The sequence below is a fragment of the Buteo buteo genome, chromosome 10, assembly GCF_964188355.1.
Source record: "Buteo buteo chromosome 10, bButBut1.hap1.1, whole genome shotgun sequence".
Lineage (NCBI taxonomy): Eukaryota > Metazoa > Chordata > Aves > Accipitriformes > Accipitridae > Buteo > Buteo buteo.
The window spans coordinates 28,583,170-28,601,593 of NC_134180.1; the positions used below are offsets into that span (position 1 = coordinate 28,583,170).

The following is an 18,424-nucleotide window of genomic DNA, read 5'->3' on the forward strand; positions in this document are numbered from 1 at the left end:
TATCATTTTAGTGTCTGATTCTTTCACATCCTGTTTCTGTTCAATTCTGATAGCTGCCCAGGACAGTCCAACCACAATCCTCCTCAGCTGCTGATCATGCTTCATGTGCAACCAACGTCACACAGATAAAACGCAGTAGCTAAACTCATTAGCCAATACCTAAAACAGCAATGAAATGTCACCATCAGGGTCAGTACAAGTGACCTGTCTTCACTGGCTGTATTATTCTATATATATTCAGGCTACCTGCTTTCCAACACACATTTAAACCTGTCAGTTTTTATTAACTATAACAGCTACTTTTTTTTCTTCTTTAAAGTTGTCTTTTTTATTTTTTTAATGTTGCTTTTATCAGGAGTACAGAACCCTGATTCTAAGTTGAATTGAGCTGACTTAAAGTGACCAAAAAACCCCTTTCTGGCTAGAAATATCAATATAAATACTTTTGAAGTTAGAATCCCACTATTTGTGTACAGACAACAGCCAACCATCTTCCTCCTGGAAAGTGCACAGCTGTATCTAGAAAGGAGACCTATTAAATGTTTCCAGTTACAGGGTCAAAAATATCAACTCACATTGCGGCTATAACTAGGATATAAACTGTTTTCTGATTCTGAGATTGAACCCTGCCATTCATAGCAAGCTGAGAAACAAAAAACACACACATGTACCTCAGTGCATACACCACCCCCCAGTTCCATAAGTATACACATATGTATTTAAAAAAATATGTATAAATGGCACTTACTAGATCAGCTGGTGTATGACTGATCTATGGCAATCAAATAAGAAACAACATGAGCTGGGGTTAGTTCTTACATAGTTTTATTACAGACTTGCAAACTCTCAGCTGCACCGAGTTGAAGCCTGCCATGTTCCCTTCAAGATCCCTCCCAAATTACACACCAGGACAGCAGTTCACCTCTGCCAGGCTCACAAAAAAGACAAGCGGTGGAGAGAACCAGGAAGGGGGCACATACCCTGTTGCTGCCTGCCAGAGAGAGCTGGAGGAGTACTTCACATGCCTGGCAGGCATAAGCAAAGGGAATCATTCAGTCCTGTTAGCTGACCACAGCAGGTCAGGCATTGCTGCAAGTAAATGCTTGCCTGTGGGGCAGGCATTTGTAGCCCAGGCCCTGAGGGATGGAGGTGCACAGGGGAGCCAGCCTGGAATGGGAACATAAGGTAACAGAGGCAAGAGAGACTAGAAGATAAGCAGGAAACATGGGGGGCAGGGAAGAGAAGGGAGAAATACAGTGACAGTAAAATATATCAAACAAATCAAAGAATGGAGAGAACACAAAATAAAAAAATCAGTGAGGACAAGTATCTCTCCTATCTGGCTACTTCAGAGCTGAAAACAAAAACCCAAACCAAACAGTATTGAGGGACTGAAAACTAGAAAAATAAGGGAGTAGAGAAACCTTTCGTGCAGAGGGAAACATAACAGCAGAAACCAGAGTGCCTGAGTACTGAGGGGGGCTTCTGCCACCTCTCAAGAGTGGCATTAGGCATGAATTCCCACATTAACATCTACATCTGACTGGAAAAGACAAGAGCTCAAGTTTTAATGGCCTTGTACTCCTGTAATGTTTCCAAATCTTCTAGATTACACCTATTTCCAGCTGGAGAAGCCCAGGCAAACTGGCATGTGGTATTTATACAGAAGGGAGGAGGAAGTAGAAGAGGAGAATCCCTGTGAAACAGGGTTGCCACACCCAGGCACACACCCGCTTCCACACTTCTCCCTATGGTTTGGCCACCAGCTGGGAAACAAACTAAGCTACAAGTTCTTTACTCTTTACTTCCTTCCTCCTGCTGCAATCCACCAGTACAAGACAAAGCAATGTTACTCTTGAATCAGAGATCGGTGCAAATGATGAGCCTTCCCTCCCTTTTTTTTGATACGATTTAGCTGCTACAAAGTCAGGGGCATCCTCAACATAGCAAGTACTGCAGAGTGCTTATAGAGGGGCAGCTAGATTATAGCAATCATCTGAAAAGGGGAAGAGAACATCTTGAGATGAGTGCAAGCCTGCCAATGCCAAGATATTTGTTGTTGCCTTATCAGCAGATCAGCTGATGATACAGCAGTTGTAACTGCCAGCTGTTCCTTTAACAAAGATGCTCACGAGTGCAGCATATAAATACAACAGTGGTCTCCAGTACTCACCTGGAGCCTTCAGCAGCAATGGAACTCTCACATGGAGAACAAGGGCCACTTACAGTCTTCATGGTGCTCCCCTTGTGCTCTCCAGGCGTTTGAGGTTACAGTTGCATTCCCAAAATTTACAGCATCTACCAGCTAATGTTATCCTGGGAGTAAGTTGAAGACACTTCTGGGATCCAAATGAACATCACTAAATCAAACAATTCCCTAATTATAGGGGCTACACAAAAAAGAATTTAATGACCTTGTTACATTATCATATTAAAAAGAACACAGCCCTTCCCAACAGGAATGAAAGCTACTTATGAAATCAGTCTGCCTATTATTCCAATGGAGACTGCCCTTGCAGGCTGCCAGTGGGCTAATGACAGCCACTGCCCTCTGCACCTCCCCCTGGGGAAGCTGTCAAAACTAAGCAATGCAGAGGTGAAGCTGCATGGAGGCCTTCGGGACATGGATGGGCTCTCCTAGCTGACACCCCCAAGCACCAAGTCCTCTCGTCCTGTTAGATGAAGCAGAAGCAAATCCATTGCCTGTGTAAACTGTCCCCAAGGTGAAGGTGGGAGAGAAGAGCGGACCCTTCTCAATACCGCTCCATTCACACTGCTGCCTACTGAGCCAGTGACAGCTATGCTGTTCACATGTCAATTAATTTCCCACATGACTTTTGGGCCAAAACCCATTCCTGGAAGGGAAGGAACTGCTGCTCTGACTTGGACGTAAAGAACCAGAATGGAGACAAAGGAGATAATGTTTTTCTGGTCCTGCTCAGACTCAGTCATCAAATTTTAGACAATATTGCCATTAAAAAAATGAGAAATAAATTTGCAGCTTTCCCCAGACTCACAGAAAGTAAGACCCTCTGTTTTTCAAATATCTGTGATTGTAAAGTTAAGTGTGGACAGTGGAAAGAGGAGTGTTGAAGATACCAGACCAATTAAATGCTGATTTTTAAAAAGAGGAAGAGGTAAAGGACTCAGTACAACTTAAAAAATGTTAAAAAAAAGCAGTGAAAACAGAGAAGAGTTCACTTAGCAAGTAATCACTGACAGCAAGGGCCTAACATAACATTTTGCCTGGGCCATTTCTAACCAGGAGTGATGCATGGGTGGCTACTTCCTTCACTACAGCTGCTGAGTCTTGCCCTGTAATTATAAGAGCAAAGAATTTTCTACAAATTGATAAACCGCAGTACATTAGAGCAAATGGTTTTAAAGGGGTAATACACAGAGATAGGAGATACCGGCAAGCAGACAGAACAATTTTCTCTGGGTTGAGAAAGTGACCTTGGTGGACAGGCACAGCCACAGCCTCCATACTTTGCCAACAGTTGCCTTATATGTGCTTTATGTGTGGTACTTGGCACTATATTTGGATGCAAAGAGAACATGCTATGCATTGTGCATCTACAGCTTGAGAGGACAGCGAACATCAGAGCTGATGAACAATACCAATATATATTTCACAACCATCATACCAAAAAAGGCATACTGTAATGCTTTCAAATAATTTTTAAAAGTGCTATGAAAGATTCCGATAGATGTGCACTAGTGATATTATGAAAAGGGGAAGAGGAGGGACAGGGAATAGGAGGACTTTGGGTGCAGCACATTTCTCTGTTCTCATGCTGACCGCTGCTTTGCTCCTCAAAGCTGCCTCTAGGAGAAGGAGGCCACCCTCTAAATTGCTGGTTCGGTGTGAAAGCAAGGAGACCTGCAGCACTGAGACCATTGTCACTCTCACACCCAGTATCAGCTGAGCAGCTGGACACCTGGCAGCCTAACCACCACCCAAAGCACAGGGAGGGCTTTTAAGGAAGAGGGACTCTCCTAGCTGCAGGCACATTAAGGGCATGTTATAAACTGGATTCCTGCATAGCTCTGCAACTCTCAGAACTGCAGTATTGACGTGGTATCCAGTAATACCCAGCGGTTGCTTCCTCATCTCAACAGCAGCTGTGTTTTCTGCAAGAGGAATGGTAACTAAAAATAATCTGGCTTTGACTTCCTCTTTCTAACACTCCAGTCTCTTTTAAAAAGATTTTTTATTCTCCCAGAAACAGCAAGGAGAATGTAACAGACAAAACCAGAATGGTCACCTGCACAAAGAGAACAGCAGCATTAGAAAGCTCAGAGAACAGTAGGAAACTACAATAAAGATCAGGGACACCAAAAAAAAATAAATTGTTACAGTTCTGAGCAACTTCCTCCAAACTCCCTTTCACACTTGCAGTGAGCTTTCTGTTAGGCCTCTACTTGTATGAACCAGTTAGCAGTGCTGATCAAAAGGGGAATACAATCTGGATGTTACTGAATGCAATTCATTTGCTCATTAAAACATATTCAAAGAAAGAACGGTGCTCAGTAATCACCAAATGTGCTCTCACGGCTGCACAGTGGAGATTTTTACTCCATCATGGAATAAATATGTTTTACTTTCAATTCTGTGTCATCCATAGTTCTACAAAATGTGTCAATCCCACACCAAACATGCAAATGGAGAAAAAGAGAATATTCAATTCATCCTTCAGTAACATAGCACTATATATTCTCCTCCAACAATAATTCTACAAATACAGGGCTGGTAGGCATCTCCAGACTGCTACATGCAGCTGCTTCACATAATCCTTTTCATAAATGCATGTAATTCTGTATTAAAATATTTAAGGAGTTTCATGTATAATTTTTCAATTGCAGCCTGTAATTAGCCTTATACAGACTGTACCTGAAAACTCCCCAAGGCAGGGATGATGATCTCTATTTGAACCTAGTCTTCCTGAAGATCCCTAGTCCCAGTAGGTGTCTCTGGACACTACAAAACTATAAATAAAATCATAAGCAGAATTCAGACTGTGACTTACAAACCTGCTGCTAACAGACCAATACCTGAAGTGAGCACAGTACAAGGGACAGAAAGAGAAATGGTGAATACATCCCTGTCTCCTGTCATGTGTCTCAAATTCCAAATGTGTTGTACAATGTAAAGGTTAGAAAGTATACAAGAAAGCATGCTGCTGTATATAGTTTGTGTATTATACCATATACCATGAGCTTTACCTACAGCATAGCTACTAACATGGCTTTATCCCTTCTCAAATCTCAACACCAGAAACCATAAGCAACTCTCCTAGCACTGTAGCATCAAAAGCCACCTCGCACTTGGCCAAGTCAGAAGCGAAGGCAGGGCCACCACCTAGGTAGGAGATTACAGCAGCTTCTCCTTCCTCTCCCTGAATCCTGTCCCCACTTGGCAGAAAGTACCACCCTCTTACCTTCTCCCTTCTCAGCTGCACCCCGTCACCATTTCCTCCCATACCATTTCCACTTTCACCATACTCTCCTGCTTATTTCTTACTTCCTGGTTCCTTTCCTCAGCCTCACTGATGCAACCTCACATCCCAGTTTCAGGGGTCATCACAAAGCTCTGTGGGCCAGAGAAGATGGTAAGCCCAGAGAATGCTTAGCACCATCCATGGGCTATCTCCCAGGCATTCTGGGGAAATCACCCTGCTGTACCAGGGCCAGCACAGCACCTCTGCACCACTGACAGCTCTAGAAAAGGATAAGAGAAATACAGATGTTGCTGGTGAACTGTGACCGGGGCTTCTCCTTTAGCAATATATAACACTAGATAAGAAAAAGCAAAAATAATGAAATCTTTAAATATCTTGGTAGGTGGTGTTAAAAGTAATCACAAGAACATAGGATATTAAGTAGGTTTTGGTACCTTTTTAATGGGAAAATGGAGAAAAACAGGAGCTCAAATATACCACAACAAAGAAACAGAGAAAGTAAAAGATCTGTAAACTGAATCCAAACATAAGCAATGCTTTATTGGGATATAGCAAGCAACCTATCAAATAGGGAACTGGTACAAACAGATTGAACAAGACTCTCTTTTAACAGAGATGTATGGTGACGAGACAGCTTCTTTCAGTTTTTAAAACAACTATTCAAACCGTTAAGTAAAGCATTAAAAAAAAAAAAATCAACCATTACAACACCAACGACAGACAATATTAAAAATGTGCAGAATTTTACTCTTTTTACAAATTTCTGCATAATGTTAGAAAAAAGTTATCATAAATTAAAAAGGAATAAAATGAAGCTCTTTTTTTTTCGCAAAGCAACACAAACTTTTAAAAACCAACTATACTTTACATAGAACTACTATTAAAAACAGGTGAAAACAAGCTGAAAATTTAAAGGACAGCAAAAAATACACAACCCAGTTTCACCTGTCAGCAACGCCTTCTGCTATCGAAGGGGTTATGTTAGTTGTATGTACAGCTTTAAACATTGCAGCATACCACGAGTAAACCTTAATAAGGTCAAAATAGGACCCTCTGCAAAAAAGGGTGAGTTGGCAAGTGTTAGTCCCATCCTAAAATCATAAGTAGCAATAATTTTAGTAGGTCTTTAATGTAAACCAAAACCTACTTTAATTGGTTTCTTTCTCCCAAAGATGAATGTAAACTTTGAGTTAGGGGGTTTTTTTTGGTATTTTAATTCATGAAACCAAGAACATGTCTGGCTCAAAAATGAGAATGACATACCTCCCTTTTGTTCTGGACACAGTGATGTAGCTATCTCAACATGCTCATTGACACTTCCTAAAAGAGAAAATCATTATGTACTATGTAAAAAATACACACCACCTCTCTCAGTTCAGACTCAGTATATAGTATATTGCCAACTCTATCCAATAGGATATATACTGTAATTTGGTTTAAATTCTTAATAGATATATTCTCTCTTTACAAAGTTCCATCACATGAAACCAAATTGCTTATTTATTGTTTGAGGCACAACATGACCCCAATTAGACAATTCGCTATAAAGAGTTGTTCTTTAGATGTTGTGTCTGTAGAGGTTTTACGTGATATTCATAGATTTTCAGCGCAGGCCCCAGTTTTAATGAAAGTCCAGTCAGTACATCATTTCTTGTCATCAACAGTAATGATTTGCCATCAATTTCCTATAAGAAGAATTAAAGAATTGATAAAGACAAATGTACAAATCTAACAGATGAGAACAGTCATGCAACAAATGGAAGACTACTACAGAGGATCAATGAGAAAATAAATAGTCTTTATTTTCCTGAAACTATGTTTACAGCTGCTAAATTCTGCTGTCTGCTTTTCAAGTGCTCACCTGTGCCGACTACGGCATAAATACTATTTAGTCAAGCACAAAACCCAAATAAGCCTGATTTCAAAATTTCCACCTTCTAAATATGTTTCAGATTAATAGGTACATGTGCAGATTGCCTAGTTATCAGCCATTAAGGGAAGGATACTCTTAAAAAGAAGGCTTATGAAGTGCATTTCTGAAAAATTACCATTGACAGTGATATACAAGTTTGGACTAGTCAGTATCTACTAGTAACTTCCAGTGCCTTCTTTAAAGGGCCAGCCTTCCCATGTGTCCGAGGGCAGGGTGGGGCACAGCAAACAAACTAAAACAACCCCCCTCCTGCAATCAGAAATTTTAGAAGGGCCTAACTGTGGAGCTCAACACTCTGAGGGAACTTCTCTTCCTCCACTTACAATGGAAGAGGCTAAAAACAGCAATAGGTCTCAACAGCTTAGGTCTCAACAACCTCTACTTGTTCCTGCTTAAAATTCCCACTTTTAAATCACAGGTATGCTTGGGGGGTTTTTTCTCTCAAAGTTTGGCTTTCTGACCTACTTAGATTAGAAATCCTGCAGGCTTTGAGATCTTTTCCCACCTCAAAACCTTGTTGTATGTTTGAAAACTACCTGATTTTTCAAAGGTCAAAATGGAAGAGAAAGAATCCACATCTCTCAACTCCCATCTCCATTTTAGACATGGGACCATCCTTTTCTTTACACATACCTACAGTTCAACCACACTGCACTATTCAGGAAACAGAAGCTATAGCTACACAACAATGCATTGACTGGTGTCTTGCAACACAGCCAGACTTCCCAAGGTCATCATAGCCCAAAGAAGTATATGGCCTTATGGCATTCTCCTGCACTGGACTTCACTCTGCTGTTGCATTCTTTTTTACTTTTAATTAAAAATTTAAAAAACAGTGTTAAATGTTGAATTTGTTATCAATAGCCAACAACCAGCGTAAATGCTAGCTTATATTGTTGTTGTCCATGATAATGTTGCCAAAATTTTGTATTTTTATAAATATTATAAACATCACACATAAGTTTATCCCACTGCAGCATCTTCCTTAGAAATATTAAATGTTGCCTTGGAAATGTCAGAGATCCCATCCTTGATTACAGCTCAATGTGAAAAGAGGAAGACTTACATTAGAGTTCAGCATGAAGTTGTCCAGACTGATCTCTCTTTTGATTTGATAAAGTTTATAAATACAAAATATATGGACAAACACAACATAGTCCAGGATCAGCTGAAAGCAGAATTTCTTTAAAATCTCCCCAGAAATATGACTGCTAATCCCTCACAGGAATGCAATGTAACAGTATTTCTAAAAGAAAGTTTCCAATAACTTTTTACTCAGTTATAGCAGGTGCCTCTTTCCAATTACTGTTGAGAATGTTAATGGTTAAAACCAGTTTCTATCCTCTCTTTTCCATTTGTCACAATTCTTTCTGTGGGAATTTTGAGACCAGTGATTATTTTGTTCATTGCTATGACTGATCTGAAGTTGCCTTTTCTGCTGCTGCTGTTCAACAATGCTATGGAGGAAGAACAGCCTCTAGCTTGGGAGGATCCAAATGAAGTGAATCCAGTACCTGGAACAGGAGAAACTCCAAGAATAGGAAGAAAGCATCTATTCCTTTCCCTTCTCCTTCCACAGTGTTTCCTGTGCATTCTAGAAATGTTGGTAACTACTAAGGCTTTCACTGAATAGAAAATTGATTCTCTAAACATATCTGGGTAGAAGTGAGCGATTATGTATTCAGAATTCAAGTGGTTTATATCTTTGTGTGTATTGTAAGCTTTACCTCTTCCACTTGTTTTTAGTTTTCCACTTAAACCTGCTTCTGTAGATTTGTCATAGTCATTCCATTTTTTGGCACCAGGTAAGATTTTCAACGCCTTGGTGACTTTTCTGAATTTCTTCTCTGTGTCTCCTCTTTTTTCTGGATTTTTTTCAGGAGGCAACTTCCATGTATGCCTTTTTAATGTCATCTGCAGAGGCACCCCTCTGCACAACTAGAGGCAATAGTAATTTTCCACTGTGCCAGGATGACCTCAGCAGCAATAGCATATTGTCTTTAGCAAATTACCAGAGGACCAGTTAAGCCTCAAGTTCTCCCAGCACTCCTTCTCCAAGTCACTGAGGACTGCAAGGTTTTACAGTACAGCTAACATGAAAGCATGTCAGCCAGCATGCTCCTCCATGCCATGGCTCTGCTAGAAAGCAGCAGTGGACACAAGCTAGCATCAAATCCCAGTTTCCCTTCTGGTAAGGCACTGCAGTGAGGCCAGCAAACTACTACTGGGTTACTTGGGCTTATCTGGCTATCGCAATACTAATGGTTAAGAAGCCACACGAGCAATAATAAAGGTCAGGCATAGCACTATCACGTCTCGAGACACAGCAAACAGCTTCAGTCTTTGAGTGAGCCATAGCCCCCCTACTCCTGAGGCTCCCAGAAAAAGCTCAGCCACATACTAGCAGGCAGCAGTTCTTTGAGGGTGTTCACACCCTCATCCTACATCTGGCCTGCCTCTCTCTTTAGTTAACCTGTGCCCCCAACTTCTTAGCTTATCTGATTTGCTTGCTGATGTTAAGTTTTTTCATTATTGGGCAACGTCTTTCAGTTGAATCTGTTTTCATCAGTGAACTCTTTTGACTTGCTGACATCAGTGGAACTCCAGGAAGGAATAATGTATAATCATCATACAATCATGACTTCTTACTAGCACTTACAATACAGTTTTAATAAAACATTCCGCAGTCCTTAAAATGTCTTCCCATTTTCCTTAAAATGTTGTAAGAAAAATTCAGGTCTTAAAAATTCTTTGAGTCACTTGCTTTGGGTGAGTCCAGGTGTATTCAGATTCATCAAAAGAAAGTGTGGACTCAGTTACTGTTGTGTAAAAGCTGAATGTAATAATAGATCTCATGATTACATTCTCGGCTATGGATGTTTTGTACGGAAACCATTGTGCTACCCCTACTGAAGCAGTTCAGTAGAACACAATTTCCCAGTGTTGTAGGTGAAACAGAATACTTTCCTCTACCATTTACAATCTCATTCCCCTTCCAGTACATATTCAGGGCAGTAGCAGATCAAATGAATTTAGGTTTCTGGGGCCCAGGGAAGCTGCAGTACAAGTGGCAGAGAAAAACAGAGATGGCCAGAGCTTCAGCTGCATGCCTGGTGACTCTATAGACAGAGGATGGCTAAGGGTTCAAAGTGAACCTGACCGCACTGCCACACCTGGAAGGTCTAGGAGATCCTGATAACAGATACCATAAGTACACAGAGTTAAAGTTAGTGGCTAGTAAACAGTGTAGAGGAAACAGAACACTACCACCGGTAAGAGGTTAAGAACAGGGTTGTTCCTGGGGCTGTTCCTGGTGCAGACAGGGAATGGACTGGCAAAGTTGGCATGGAGAACCAGGCACTTGCTGCTTCTCGTGCTGCTAAGGGAATGGAGGGAGAACGAAGTGGCAATGACTTCTGCTGTGAGTGTCCGTCCCACATCTCCTGGCCACATCCTGGTGGCAGCTGTCAGCCTTTCCCTCCAAGGCTTTGGCATAAAGTGAAGTTGGCAGGAGAATCTCAGCCACGTTTCTGCCCATGGCTATCCTAGCAGAGCCTTGGCAACACATTGCTAAAAAGCAGCTTACTTCAGCTATCCTCCTGAAGCCACTTGCCCTCACTGGAGAATACTAATAAAACCTTTACACTCTACTTCTATGCTGCTCTCCATCAGGCTGTTGCAAATTGCTTTGCCAAAACTCATGAGTTAGCCTCACCTTGCTGCTGCAAGATCAGTAGTAATTACTGCAGTATTATTGACAAGCTGGCTGAGGTGCAGAGAGGTTAAGATATTTGATGAAAGTCAGAGGTATCTGTCCGTATAAGGAAAAAAACTCCCAGAGGCCACAATTACTTTTGTCTGTGTGGGGTTTTTTTAAGCCACATTTCCAGAGTTGTCGAGGAGACATGGATGCTGGTATTAAAGAATAGATACACTTAAACAATTTTTTTGCCTGTTTACCCATCTTCAAATTCTGAAAAATTAGTAGCAGCTGCAGAAAGAGCCCCTCTCTGCACCCTGCCAGAGAATTACCCAACACCAGGCTTCTCACCCCCAAGAACAAAGAGGTAAATTTAGATACTTGGTTACATTGATCAAGTACAATCAGATGGGATTTCACTGTCCAGGTGCTGAAGGTCAGCAAGATTAACATGACCAACAGTAACGTTATTTCACATTAGATGTACAGTTTCCCTGCAAAGCTGCCAGTAACTCGCACTACCTCGGTGCCTTGGAAGGTCAAGCCATCTATTTTGATAACTAAATACAAGTGTTGGTAACCAATTTCCTGGTAGTTGCACACAAACCTATAGACTTATCAGGGAAGGTGCTGAACTGACAATCTGGAGGTGCAAGTTCCTTCTCTAGGGAACAGGTGGGCTCTAGGCCAAGTAAGCCAACTTCCCTATCCTGCCCCGCTAATACGCCTTACCAGTGGACTGATAGGTGAGTTACAAGGGGCCATATGACTGTTAAGCTCTTTGCCGATCAAATCTACCAAAAGAAGCCATCCATTAGCATCAGCAGTTACAAGGCCCAGAAATGAAGACCCAACATCTTTCTCAGACTGAGTCCTACAAACATGCTGCTCCTGTGCCTAAAAATCTTCTTCCCCTTTATTGCCAACTTGTCTTTTCCCTGTTCACTTGCACTGCCAAGTTTAATGCAACACAGCAGTTGCTTTTTCACCCTAGGTCTTCAAAAGCAACTTGCTTCTTAGGAGTCCTGGATTTTATAAATACTCATGAGTGTATTTGCACAATACACTAAGGAAGAAGGGAATTACCATTCACGTTTTAAATAACAAGACAGTGAAACTGAGTGGGTTATATAGAGAGACTGAGTCCGAGCTGGAAAATTTGTTTAGACTCCTCACCTTTGTTTTAAGCAAACTCCAAGCCATTATCCACACCTTGTAGAACAATATTATTACTCAAAGATCATAGTCCCATGGATTTTCACCCAATAACAGACTCAAATACCCTCATTAATGTGGGATTTTCACTCCCATTTAACAGCATATAACCAGGTCTATGGCAAAAATGTGCAACATGAGAAACTGGTGGCAGTGAAAAGGTGTTTCCTAACAGATTTACCTGTTCTTGAAAAGCATTGGCTTGTTCTTCAAATCCAGCTGTTCTGAAATAATTCACAACATCGGTAACAGCCCAGTCAGCAGGATCCGGAGGTCTCCCGTTCTCTACTGAACTGCAAAGTGCAAATCCAGACAAGTAATCACTAAACGTGTGCAGAGGGTCTGCTGCTTCTTTGTGCATAACCCATGTACATCCCCTCCTTCCCTGTTTCTCCAGGAAAAATATCCTTTGACACGCCTCCCCCCGCACCGATACAGAACAGTCACTCCTGTTCTCCTCCATTTCAAAGACCTGATGCTGGGGACAACTGAGATACCTCTCCCTTCAGAAAAGAAGAAAGTATGTGAATCTTCATATCAGCCAAAGGTAATCAGTCAGGATCTTTTCCTGCAAGTGTGCTGCCTTTGCAGTTGGAGAACAAAGACTACCATGACTGAGGTACCAAATCCTTGTCTTTCAAGACTGCAGCTTGTTTTCAGCTACCAAGTACCTATAAAGAATTGCAGTATGTGGATTATTCCTTTCACAGATGAGACTGTGCTTCCTTGTAACATGGGTAGAAACTACTGGAAACCATCTTTACCTTGTAAAACAAAAAAAAGAGAGGCACCAATGATTGCACTAATTGCTCAATATAGAAAATTTCCCAAAATTGTTTTTGGGCTCATCTTTGGACAAATCTATGGACTTTTAAAATATCTATGAATCTGAGAAAACATCTGTTAAACACAATCAGAATGAATTCCTTCTGTGATTGACCTCAGGCAATTGCTTTCCACAGTAGCAAAACCAACCAAACATTCATATTACTATCCTTATCCTGCATTTCTTACTCTCAACCTGCCATCACCCTATCTCAGATAACCATTGTGATTCTGCAATTTCTTGGTAAAAAAGACACAGTGAGTTTGATTGCCTTTCCTATAGCAATTTAGGAGGATGAAGAGCAAGACATCAAAAGAAAGAACTTCTTTAACATGTTTCTCCAACTAGAAGTCCCAAAGTTAATTCCAGACATTTTCCACTGTTCTGCGTGCTTAACCATAATGCTAATGAAGAAATATTGAAAATGTACAGATCAGGGCAGATGTCAGAATCCTGTCCATTTCAGGTTCTGAAGCTTAGAGGCAGGACTTTGATTTTTCAACAGCACCAGCTGGAAAATAAACACAGATTATACTCTCCTGAAAGCATTTTTGTTCTGTCCTTCAAATTTTTCTTTTCCAACCGTCACTGCCTCTGCCTTGCCTAGACTTGTATGCCTTTCAGCAAAATAACTGAGTGAATCAAGGGCCAACCATTTTTCCAACCAGCCATGAAGAGAAGTGAAGAGAATCACATATAATGCTTCCCATCACTGTTTCCACAACATCCCAACTTCTACAACTAGGTGAGCCCTGGGAAGGAGGACTCACAAACACAATGATTTCTGCTTCTCCCCTAACTCTTGGAATGTACCTGTCAATATGGCAACAAAATTCTGGCCCTAGGGACTCACCCTGCAACCTCAATACCACACTACATGCTGCCCTTCTAAACTTCTAAAAACTTCTAAAAGCAGTTTCTTTCACTTATCCCATGGAATATATACATATCTCAGAGCAATGAGCAAAGGGCCAGAGTTTCTTACTTTTGCTCATCAAGTAATGACTGACTTCATGAATCGCTTCACTGATTGTGATTACACAGAAAGGCAACACTCAACAAAATTGAAAATAAGACTATCTGGCCTTATCAGAGCTGCACTTTTTTTTTTTTTAATCAAAGAATGCCTTTCAATTAAGATTTTTGGTGCTGTGCACACTCTGAGGCTTAAGAAGTAAAATGTGAAAAGCACCACACAAAACCTACACATATTTGTAAAAGCAGCATTTGAAGAATTATATTTAAATTTTTGCATTTTCCCTAAGACATCGACTATTTCTTTCAATGACTCATCTTCTACTTAAAATTAGAATAAATAAACCAACCCCTAACAACTCAGTATTTAAAAAAAACCATAAAAATTCCTAAAAGGTATTGAATATAATTCTTCCTAAACAGCAAATAAAAGATTCAATCTGTAAAAATACCTCTTAACTGTATTTTGCTTACTTCCCCAAATGCTTTAATTTCAAGATAAATATGGTCCCAAACCCTCCTGCCCACAATTTTTTATTTCAGCCCAGGTGCGTTAGTTCTTCACATAGCTCTTTTTTTACTGCTGGGGAACTACAACTTGGTCCAGCCTCATCCCAGGCTCAACTGCGACAACTTCAGGGGCTCTACCTTAGTCATTAACTAATCACAGGAAATAATTGCATGTTCCTGCCTCAAGGAAGAGCATCATGCTGGACCTCAAGTGGAGCCAATTTCCACAGCTACAGCTGCAGAAGACTCAAAGGCATGTGGCAGACAGTTGGAAGCTGGCTGGATTTTAACCCACCTACCCACACAGATGCCCAATTGGCTTCCAGACTTTAACAGTGTCTTCCTTGCCCTGCTGTTGCACATGGCTCTATTTTTTAGACGCGAAAAGGAAATATGTAACAGCCATGGCCTAGCCACACACTGGTTTATGCCAGACATCCTGGATGCTGTAAAATCTTAAGAAGACTGGCATTTTAGGCTTTGTAATGAGATACTAGATGCATAGATAATGAATAAAGAATAGGCTTGTCTGCTTTCTGCCACTGTCCCTGTGCCTTTATTGCCATCATGTGGTAGAAGCAGCAAGCCCTGAAAGGATATAGCTGTGAACAAACAGATTTTATCCAAGCTATTTATAACCACTTCAGGAAAGTGCCAAATACTTCTTTTGTAGATATACGCACATACATCTGTATACACTCATTTAGAAATCACAGCACCTGATCAGTTTAATTACAATCCCCATCAGTTTTAAAAAGCCACCTTCACAATTAGTAGTTGAGCCTTTATCACCTAAGCCTCAGCAGAAAATGATTAAACATAAACTGTCCTTGCTTTGACTGCCTCCCTTCTCCTCCCACCGCAGAGTCCTCATTGTAGAAGCAAGACTGCCAACTGAAGGTGGCTTCTGAGGGACATACACTATATAATCTATTCACAGTCACTGAATAGGAAAATGCATTTTATATTGGTGTGGTGTAACCAGTGCCTCAAGTAAAGGGGGAGCATGCTGATTTTAATGGCTGCCATCAGATCTTTTGATGCTGTGTCATGATCAGGTGTTTTATCAGCATCCTGAAGTGACCATTATTATTATTATTATTAATATTACTCTAGTACCTGGGAGCCTAAGCATGTCAAGTTTTCTTGGAAGGCTTATGGAAAAGAGATCTGAAAGAGAAGAATGAGGTGCAGCTTTCCTGAAACATTGCAGTTTGAGAGGACAGACTAAGAACTCTCTCTAGTACCTTTCTTTCTTTTTAAAAATATATCCATATCTATGTGTATATATATATACCTATCTCAGCACGACTTCTGTAACCCTAAAGCAGCAAAGCCAAATTTTTCCACACAGAACTCCAGTTCTCAGATCATAACTTCATTCAGAATTGCTAGTCCTAATCTAAGAATTGCTGACCTTTGAGGATACGGAAATGCCTCCAAAACAGTTCCTATCCCTTAGCCTGCAGTCTACCACACTAAAGAAAATTGTATAGCAGTGCACACCACATCTCCGTCTTATTCCCACCCTAGGTCTGAAGTAAAAACCCAGCACTTTAGGGCTTCTCCAGCAAACAGCTTAAAATGCCTGTTCCAGGAGAGAATTGACACCAAAGACATATGCTGCTGCTACTACTCCTCAGCTCTAGACAGCTGGGCAGTCAGCAGAAAAGGGCATATGTCTCTCTGAATGAGACAGAGAAGAGACTTCCACGCAGGACACTTTTCTCCATCAGGCACCGGTTCTTCAAAAGCCACTAGCAGACAGGTGAGCAGAGGTAGAGTATTGTTACAGTGCTACCACTTGCTTTAGTCTCTGGCTGAGGAGAAATCAATGGAGAAAGGTATACCCCTAACTTCAAGTTACTAGCATCAACATCTCTCCATTGCTGTACAGTCCTCCCACATAACACTTTTAATCAATTCAGTGCCTAAGACTCTTCTGTTTTGAAGCTGAAATACAGTAAAAGTAATTGAGAACAGGGAAGGTTTGAAATGAGCAAAGATGGAGGTGCCCACCATTGCCAACCGCGTTAAGTCAAAGGAAAACTACAATCAAAATCCATGTGCTGTCTACATAAACTGAACACTATGGATTCACTTACTTTTTGACATCCAGAGAGCCATTTTCCTTGTTTTCCATGTCAACAGTTAGCATGGGGAGGATAGAGGTTTCTTTTACTTCAGCAACTGATCAATAGGGGGGAAAAAAGCTGTGTTTAATCATTGGTAGTATGAAAAGAGCAGCATAATGTAACAGAAACAAGCATTCTACAGGGACACAACCATGTTTCAACCTGAGAGCAAAGGTGCTGTCAAAGGGTGCTTTCCTCAGAAGCCTGGAAAGCTGGTAATAGCTAATGAACCAGAAAAAGTTGACCTGTGCTTTCAACACAAAAAATATGTCATATCTGAAAATCAAGGAAAGTAATGTTACATTTGATCCTTTCTGAAACTAATAAAATTTTGATCAAACTAAATATTCATACACATAGAGATTGACCTGCAATATATAGCTAGGTATCAAGAGACCTTATTATGCCTTCAGTCGTCCTGCTATACAGAGGATCCAAACAGACACATGATCTTAACCCTAGAAAGGTTTTGAAATTCGTAGCCTTGTTTTACAAACGGGGCATCTGGGAAACGGATGAGCACGAAGTGACTTATACCCATCTCACACATAAAGCTGGTAAGCAGAGTTACTCATTGATCGCCAAACTCCTGAGGCCTAAATCAGTATCTTATCTATAAGACCATCCTTCCTGCACCAGCAGAACTTCTTCTATAGGTATGGTATACTGAACTGTGAAAAGGAAAGGAGCATACGAAGGACACAGGAAAAAAATCCAGTTTGTTTCCCTCCTCGCAGCATGCTGGAATACTTTCACCACACAGCTTTTTCCACCACTCCACAGAACATGCAGAAATGACCCGACCGGTTTTTCCCTATTCTCAAGTAAGCCATTTCTATTTCAGAGAGCACCAAAGAACTGACCAAGGACTCAGGATGTTCTTGCTGTAGCATTAATGGATGCCAGTGAAATGTCACAGAGCTCTGGGGAAGTACAGAACAGGGAAATCACGCTCTTCAGCTAAAACTTTGCAAAAATGGAGTATAGCAATTAATACTGATGTTAAAAAAGAAAAAAAGAAAAAAAAAGAGACCCTTTATTATACAGCTAGCAGCATGTAAAGCACCAAGAAAACAGTAACAAACTAATCGAAAAGATGCTTCTTCCTGTACCACTGACCAAATAACTCAACGCATTCCCTCAAATCACTTCGTGGTTCACCTGAGGTGACTGCAAAACGACAACCGCACCAGCCTATCTGCGGAAGGTCCCCTCGCCCCGGCCGCGCAGGAGCCGGCAGCCACACCGGGCTCGGGGCAGGGCACCTTCCACGGAGCCCACGGCCCCGCGCAGCCACCCGGTCGCCGGGGGGCTCCCCTTCCCGCCCCCGGCGTGCGAGGAGACGGCTCCGCCGGGACTGTGTGACACGCGTTCACCATTTTACAAGCATCTCCGAAACCGTTCGCCAGGCAGCACTGCACCACATTGTCATTTTTTGGCTGGGGAGGGGGGGGGCGGGGGGGGGGGGGGAAGTAAGACAGAAAAACCTACCTACGAGCAACTAAACCAAAGCATTGCTACAGGCTGCTCCGGAGCGGCGGAGCCCCCGGCTCCCGCCCCCCCCCGCCGGCAGCGGGGCGCTCTGAGGCGGCTCAGTTTGACACCGGGCAGCAGCCCCGCCTGGCTCCCGGCCCGCGTGACGCGGCCGCCACACACGGCCCGCACCAA

At 41.7% G+C, this 18,424-nt stretch overlaps 2 protein-coding genes across 3 annotated transcripts in view; both read right to left on the bottom strand.

Moving 5' to 3' along the window:
• DNASE2B (deoxyribonuclease 2 beta) overlaps positions 1 to 18,424 on the bottom strand; it is a 41,220-nt gene that overhangs the window by 22,384 nt on the left and 412 nt on the right. Inside the window, exon 1 of one of the 2 annotated variants that reach the window (XM_075039119.1) lies at positions 12,492 to 12,572. The exons of the other annotated variant lie outside the window; for it this stretch is intronic. Coding sequence (XP_074895220.1) covers positions 12,492 to 12,508 — 17 coding nt within the window. The 5' untranslated portion in view covers positions 12,509 to 12,572. Of the gene's footprint in view, positions 1 to 12,491; positions 12,573 to 18,424 lie in introns of those variants that run through there. 2 annotated transcript variants of the gene reach the window in all.
• SAMD13 (sterile alpha motif domain containing 13) lies at positions 5,892 to 18,350 on the bottom strand. Its single transcript, XM_075039123.1, has 4 exons — positions 18,248 to 18,350; positions 16,727 to 16,811; positions 12,492 to 12,603; positions 5,892 to 7,147 (listed from the first exon to the last, which is right to left on the bottom strand). Exons 2-4 carry the CDS (start codon positions 16,777 to 16,779, stop codon positions 7,004 to 7,006), a joined length of 309 nt encoding a protein of 102 aa, XP_074895224.1. The 5' UTR covers positions 16,780 to 16,811; positions 18,248 to 18,350; the 3' UTR covers positions 5,892 to 7,003.